The sequence below is a fragment of the Cebus imitator genome, unplaced genomic scaffold (assembly GCF_001604975.1).
Source record: "Cebus imitator isolate Cc_AM_T3 unplaced genomic scaffold, Cebus_imitator-1.0 Scaffold936, whole genome shotgun sequence".
NCBI lineage: Eukaryota > Metazoa > Chordata > Mammalia > Primates > Cebidae > Cebus > Cebus imitator.
In genome coordinates this window covers 55679-63382 of record NW_016108251.1, presented here as the reverse complement: position 1 = coordinate 63382, position 7704 = coordinate 55679, and the positions used below count along the sequence as shown (strand labels likewise).

The window sequence follows — 7704 nt, the reverse complement described above, 5'->3', positions numbered from 1 at the left end:
GGCAGGTTTTCTATCAAGATGGTTGACTGACAGTGCTGAGGGGCAGGGTGTGCTGTGACCTTCTGTGGGTCACAAATGCTGTGCAGAACTCAGTAACACTCTTTCCCCACTCTGAGATGTCCTGATCTTACACATTTGATGCACAGTTTTAGGGATTTCATGGATAAGCCGCATCCACAGACCTCAGATTTAAACACTCAGCTCTAAGCTTTTCTTTTTAGCCAGCAATAGAGAAGGCCCACCAATAGAGAAGCCCGAAAAATTACAAATTTACTTGAAAACCCTGATTCAGCTTTCCCAGAATTTAGGAAATCTATGCACTGAAAACTTGGATTTGAAGAAATGCTGTTTTCCCCTGGTCAAGTTACTTCCGTGGCAGCTCCTTAAATATGTGTATGGTACTGCTGTACCCAACCCCACGCCAGGACAGGCTGACACACCACTGGCTGTCCATGCAAGCTCTGGGGTCCCACCTGCTCCTGTAGGCAGAGCTAAACAGCACAATACACAGACATCTTGGTTTTATATGGAACCTTTAATTGCAAGCAACTTGAAAACAGTCATGCTGGGGAGGGCAGGGGAGAACCCATCACACCCTCCCCTCAGTATTCTTCGCCTTCTTCAGCCTCAGCTTCCACGGAATCCACGCCCACCTCTTCATAATCCTTCTCCAGAGCTGCCAGGTCCTCTCGGGCCTCGGAGAACTCTCCCTCCTCCATGCCTTCTCCCACGTACCAGTGCACAAAGGCCCGCTTGGCATACATGAGATCAAACTTATGGTCCAGGCGGGCCCAGGCCTCTGCGATGGCTGTGGTGTTGCTCAGCATGCACACGGCCCGCTGCACCTTGGCCAGGTCTCCCCCAGGGACCACCGTAGGGGGCTGGTAGTTAATGCCGACCTGCCAGAGAAGGGGAAGAAGGCAGTCCGTGAAGCTTATATCAAACCTAGAAATGGTGGCTACTTTTCCTCAAACAGAAGACACCCTGTAAGTGACCAGGAGAATGCTCAGTTGAGCCCACAAATGTCACTAAGGCCTTCTCTGTGCCAGGCAGGGTGACATTCCAGATGAGGAATAAAGAGAAAGGGGCCTTAGAGGTAGCCACCCTGGCAGGAACCCAAGCTGCCTGAAGGGCTGTGTCCTAGCAACTATGTTATGTTAGACAGTCTTTCCTCTGAAAATGTATGCCGATTATCTTCTTTGTAGATTACAATGAAATTCTATAGCCACAGTTTTCCCACCCAGATAGATCCAGAGTATACAACTCTTCCTCATGTCTCAGGGGAGATCATACCTTCTGCTGACCCACCAAAGAATCTACTGTGGATATGCAAGGGTGACAGATCATGAGTCAAGATTCATATGAATGCTGCTACCACAGCAGCAGGAAGTGGTCCACATGCCTGCTTAGGTAGGGGATGACATTCCAAGGTGGCGACCAAAGGGGGAAGCATTCCACGTTTCAGAACTTGGGAATAACATGACCTGAGGTCCTGGCAGCAGTGCATGGGGTGTAGAGCAGGGGCCAGCAAACTTGTTCTATAAATGACAAGCCAGGTGTGGTGGCTCAAGTCTGTAACCCTAGTACTTTGGGAGGCCAAGGCTGCCAGATCACTTGAGGTCAGGAGTTTGAGACCAGCCTGGCCAACATGGCATAACCCTAATATATCTAATAAAAATACAAAAGTTGGCCAGGTATGGTGGCTTATGCCTGTAATTCAGCACTTTGAGAGGCCAAGCAGGGTGGATCACCTGAGGTCAGGCGTTCAACACCAGCCTGGCCAACATGGTAAAACCCCATCTGTACTAAAAATACAAAAATTAGCCAGGCATGGTGGCAGGTGCCTATAAATTCCAGCTACTCAGGAGGCTGAAGCAGGAGAATTGCTGGAACCCAGGAAGTGGCAGTTGCGGTGAGCAGATATCACACCACTGCACTCCAGCCTGGGTGACAGCACAAGACTCTGTACAAACAAACAAACAAACAAAAAGCCAAGGTCATACAAATTCTAGGCCTTATAGGTCACATAACCTCTGTCACACCTACCCCACTCTTCTGTTAGATAGCAAAATCAGTTTGCAAATGTAGGAGTGTGGTGGCTGTGTCCAGACAAAGCCCTTACTTACAAAATTAGGCAGCTAGTCCAGCAGCTGTGCTAACCCCTGATGGAAAGGAAGAGACACCCAGAGTAGGAAATTCCAGTCAGAGCTGGCTGCAGCAGTCTTTCTAGAGGCAGTGGGGGTTTGAGCCAGGGGTGGCAGGAAAAGCACAACACAAGGACATACAGGTCCAATAGAGAGACGCAGAAGAATTTAGTAACCAACTATTGGAAAAGCCCAAAGAAGACAGCAAGGTTTCTTTCCTGTGTCAGTGGAAGGTGGGGACAGACTTTGTGTCTGAGGCAAATCCAGGCCAAAATTACTAGGCTTCCCAGGAGAGAAACAAAGCTGTTTTTTTTGTTTTTTGTTTTTTGAGACCATCTCACTCTCACCCACGCAGTGGTGGATCTTGGCTCATTGCAACCTCTGCCCTCCAGGCTCAAGTAATCCTCCCACCTGAGACTTCTGGGACCACAGGTGCACACCACCGCACCTGGCTAATTTTTTTGTATTTTTGGTAGAGAGAGGGTCTTGCCACGTTGCCTAGGCTGTTCTCAAACTCCTGAGTAGAATCAATCCACTTGGCCTCCCAGAAAGCTGTGATTACAGGTGTGAGCCACCTCTCCTGTTGCTGTTTTCATCACAAAGATTCATTCTTTCTTTAACTCAAACACTCCATAAGACAGTGAAGGAGTTAGTGAAACAGTTTATAGTATAACCAAGTTGAGATAAAATATATACACCATCCACTTGATTCCCCAAAGTGCCCATAAATTTCTAAGTATGACTTACCTTTTTCACGTGAATTCTACCACCCAAGAAAGGGCACAAAAATCCTTTAGAGAATGCCTAATTCTTAAAACAAAAACAAAACAAACAATAACAAAAAACCAACAAAAACCGGGCATGGTGTCTCATGCCTGTAATCTTAGCAATTTGGGAAGCTGGGGCAGGTGGATCACTTGAGCCCAGGAGTTTGAGGCCAGCTGGGCAACATAGTGAAACCCCATCTCTATGAAAAATACAAAAATTAGCTGGGTGTGGTGGTGCATGTGTGTGGTCCCAGGTACTTGACACAAACACTCCCAAAAATTAGCTGGGCATGGTGACAGATGCCTATAATTCCAGCTACTTGGGAGGCTGATGGAGACTGCAATGAGCTGACATCACACCACTGCATTCCAGCTGGAGTGACAGAGCTAGACTCTGTCTCCAAAAAAAAAAAAAAAAAAGAGACATCACTGAATTAATTATTACTCTGGTTCGCTAATTTATGCCCATGCACCTAGCCCATGGGACAGGGGTAGTCTCCTCAAAGGATGTGGGCCTTCAGGGGTAGCATTGTTCTGCATGTCTGCTGCTTGCTGAAAGGTACAAGGACTTCACATCACCCAGTCATACCTTAAATCCAGTCGGGCACCAATCCACAAACTGGATGGTGCGCTTGGTCTTGATGGTGGCGATGGCTGCATTGACATCTTTTGGGACCACGTCCCCCCGGTACAACATGCAGCAGGCCATGTACTTGCCATGGCGAGGGTCACACTTGACCATCTGGTTGGCTGGCTCGAAGCAGGCATTGGTGATCTCGGCCACAGACAGCTGCTCATGGTAGGCCTTCTCAGCTGAGATGACAGGGGCATAGGTGGCCAGGGGGAAGTGGATGCGGGGGTATGGCACTAGGTTGGTCTGGAATTCCGTCAAGTCCACATTCAGGGCCCCATCAAATCGCAGGGAGGCTGTGATGGAGGACACGATCTGCCCAATCAGACGATTGAGGTTGGTGTATGTGGGACGCTCGATGTCCAGGTTGCGCCGACATATGTCATAGATGGCTTCATTGTCGACCATGAAGGCACAGTCAGAATGTTCCAGGGTTGTGTGGGTGGTCAGGATAGAGTTGTAGGGCTCTACCACAGCCGTGGAGACCTGGGGTGCTGGGTAAATGGCAAACTCTAGCTTGGACTTCTTGCCATAATCCACTGAGAGCCGCTCCATGAGCAGAGATGCAAACCCAGAGCCAGTGCCGCCCCCAAAGCTGTGGAAGATGAGGAAGCCCTGCAGTCCCGTGCACAGATCTGCCTGAGAGAAACCAGAAGATGTGAGCCAATGCCCTTGGAAGCCACACCACTAACCTCTAACAAGCCAGGGCCACTTCTCTTTGCCTCTGAAGAGTTGATGTGGATTCAAATCATCCATAATAAACACACATTACACTTTGAAGCAAAGAAAAGCAGACAAAGATCTATGGACAAACCACCTTGCACACTTCAGAGTAAGACGCCTGCACTCAGTAGGACTCAAGATGCTGGTCTGTTTCTTTTTTTGAGACAGAATCTCACCCTGTTGCCCAGGCTGGAGTGCAGTGGTGTGATTTTAGCTCACTGCAACCTCCTCCTCCTGGATTCAAGCCATTCTCCTGCCTCAGTTTCCCAAGTAGCTGGGACTACAGGCATGCCCCACCACACCCGGATAATTTCTGTACTTTTAGTAGAGATGGGGTTTCACCATGTTGGCCAGGCTGGTCTCGAACTTCTGACCGTAGGTGATCTGCCCACCTTGACCTCCCAAAGTGCTGGGATTACAGGTGCGAGCCACTGTGCCTGGTCACGGTGCTGGTCTAAGTTTTGACAAAATGACCTTCCCTTCACAATCCAAGACCTACCCTCCCATGCAGGACAATGTCCAAATGAAGCCTTCTCTTCTTACCAGTTTGCGGATCCGGTCCAGGACTAGGTCGACGATCTCTTTGCCGATGGTGTAATGGCCTCTGGCATAATTATTGGCTGCATCTTCCTTCCCGGTTATCAGCTGCTCCGGATGGAAGAGCTGCCTGTAAGTCCCTGTGCGCACTTCATCTACAAAAGAGATGATGTGTGCTGTGAATCTCTAGGACCTGTATTCACCAAGATGGATATATTCCAGGACTATTCACTTCTATAAAGTATGCTGTTCAAAGTACATGACCTACATGTCGTTAACAGTGGCAGGGTCTGGCAGAAAATGTTTCTGTGTGATAACCAAACTGCAAGTACAATTTATGACTCTAGGAAGTTAAGCTCAGCTTGCAGTATAAATGTCAGCATGACCAATTCCCAGTGAAGGGAAATAAGCTCTAGCATCCCCCAACACAGGTAATTCTACAGGTACATAATTCTCTCCTACATCAAAGGCTATAAGTTAGACACTCTTACTAACTTGGCAGCCACCAGGTTAGTATGACTTCTGCAGGGCAGTCCCATAGGGCACCCTGTGTGGCCTGGGCCCCATAGGCCTTTAGGCCACATTGCCATCTCCTGGGGGGCCACTGAAAGGTGCTGGCTCTTTGCAGCTCTCCTTGTAAACTACCTTGGGCTTCTAATCTGCAGGAAGCAAATGACTGTTCTGTACTTAACCTTCTATGCCTGAGATCTGCAGGTCAAGACTCTTGTGCACCAGTGTAAGAGAGTGCACAGCATTCAGGAGGGAACGAATGCTGCTGTGCCCTGTACATGGGGCCACCTAAGCAGGGCTGAGGCAGCCACGAGGGAATCACTCCACAGCCCATCTTACTGCTGGCAAAGCAGCTTTTCCCTGTAGGTCAGGTTTTCCTAAGTTAGAAGCCGAGTCTCACAGACACTTTCATCATAAACCTTTCAGTTTCTCTGTTAACAATGCCATAGGCATATGCTCGTCTATCCCATCCTTTCTGCAGGAGGATTCAAAGGAGCCCACACGGGGCTTTACTGACGATGCTCTCCCACCCTCCCAGGAAAGCTGCCATCCAGTGCCCAAGAACCTACCGACCACAGTGGGCTCCAGGTCCACAAACACTGCTCTGGGCACGTGCTTGCCAGCCCCAGTCTCACTGAAGAATGTGTTGAAGGAATCATCTCCACCACCGATGGTTTTATCACTTGGCATTTGACCATCGGGCTGAATTCCATGTTCAAGACAGTACAGTTCCCAGCAGGCATTGCCGATCTGGACACCTGCCTGCCCCACGTGGATAGAGATACACTCGCGCTGTGAACCAGAACATAAATGTGAGCCCACTAATTTCAAGGCAAATTGAAACTGTATGGCATGAAAATATTCTAATTTAGTATTTGTATAGTGCATCAGTGTCTGGTGCTTTTGTAACTAATATTTCCTTGGAGAGTTAGGTAACTGACCTCTTTATCCCTGTGAAAACTTGCTCTAAACCATCCTAGTACTACATTCCAGAGGTAGCCCTAGAACCTAATGTTTGCCATTACACAAAAATTAGGTCATTTTAAAACCTGGAAGCCATGTAATGTCAATAATCAGCCCCACATTATAGCCAGTCACAGTAATTCTCTGGGTACTCCCTCCTTGCCCCCTTCCTGCTCAACTGCCGTAGGTGACCTGAATCCCTTCATCAAGGCCACACTTTTGGCAGGTGGCCCTCTTCATAAAGCTACCCTCTCAATTTTTTGTAACCACTCCCTCCCTCCACCCCTTGAAACCTAGTAGTGTAACGGCTCCCAGATGTCATCAGTGCTGGAACACTGCACTGTCCTTTGGTGGTTTCTTTAAGTGCTGCCAAGTAGGGTGTGGTTGCTCATCCCAGTACTTTGGGGTGCTGAGGCAAGAGGATCGCTTGGGACCAGTTGGAGACCAGCCTGGGCCTATGAAAAATTTAAACATTAGCCAGGTGTGGTGGTACACACCTGTAGTCCCAGCTACTCAGGAGGCTGAGGCAGGATGATTATTGGATCCCAGGGGTTCAAGGCTGCAGGGTGCTGAGATCCCACAACTGTGCTCCAGTCTGGGCAACAGAGCTGTTGTTGAGCCCAGTCTCAGAGGAAAAAAAAAAAAGGAGAGATAACTGACAAGCCACAGCAATGGCTATTTAGACTTGGGACTTGTTGGGTTTTGGTAGTCTGTTCTTTATGTTAATGGGTTACTTTTTTTTTTTTTTCTTTTTTGAGGTAGGGTCTCTGTCACCCAGGCTGGAGTGCAGTGGCACCATGGTGACTCAGTGCAGCCACAAAGTCCTGGGCTCAGCTGATCCTCCCACTTCAGCCTCTCCAGTAGCTGGAACCACAGGTCCACACCATTACGCTCAGGGAATGTGTGTGCTTTTAGTAGAGAGGGGGATTTGCCACCTTGGCCAGGCTGGTCTCAAAATCCCGAACTCTGTGGCTGCACCCCCCCTCACCGCCCCCCCCACCCCCCCGGCGCCGCCCGCCCTGACCTCCCCAAGAGCGGGGATTCCAGACATGAGCCACCATGCCTGGCCCACAGCGTTGCTTTTAGGTGAATCAGGCAATATTTCAGCAGTGTCTGAGCTTAATTCCTAATCTGACCAATGTCCACAGCCCCAAACCCCATCAGCAAAGGCTTCTGGACTCCCGAGTCATTTCCAGTAGCACAGAGACGTCTGGAGACTGGAAAGCGGGAGCAGCACCCTCCACTCTTCAGGAGGCGACACCACTTTTGCTCTCTGCGGGGCTGGACACCGTCAATGGTCCCCGTCCACTGAGTCAAGACCATCAGCCTCCTTTAAAACAAAAGCCACCATCCCTGCCCTGGGACCCGCAGACCCAGGGAGCAATCTCATGTCCTCATGTCCCGCCCTGGGCCTCATGTCCTTCTTGGC

General features: G+C 49.4%; 1 protein-coding gene across 1 annotated transcript; it reads right to left on the bottom strand.

The window, feature by feature from the left end:
- Positions 1–516: 516 nt before the first annotated feature.
- LOC108298324 (tubulin alpha-3 chain) lies at positions 517–6184 on the bottom strand. The gene is made up of 4 exons (XM_017521013.2): positions 5882–6184; positions 4809–4957; positions 3501–4181; positions 517–899 (listed from the first exon to the last, which is right to left on the bottom strand). Exons 1-4 carry the CDS (start codon positions 6000–6002, stop codon positions 603–605), a joined length of 1248 nt encoding a protein of 415 aa, XP_017376502.2. The 5' UTR covers positions 6003–6184; the 3' UTR covers positions 517–602.
- Between the last annotated feature and the right edge of the window lie 1520 nt (positions 6185–7704).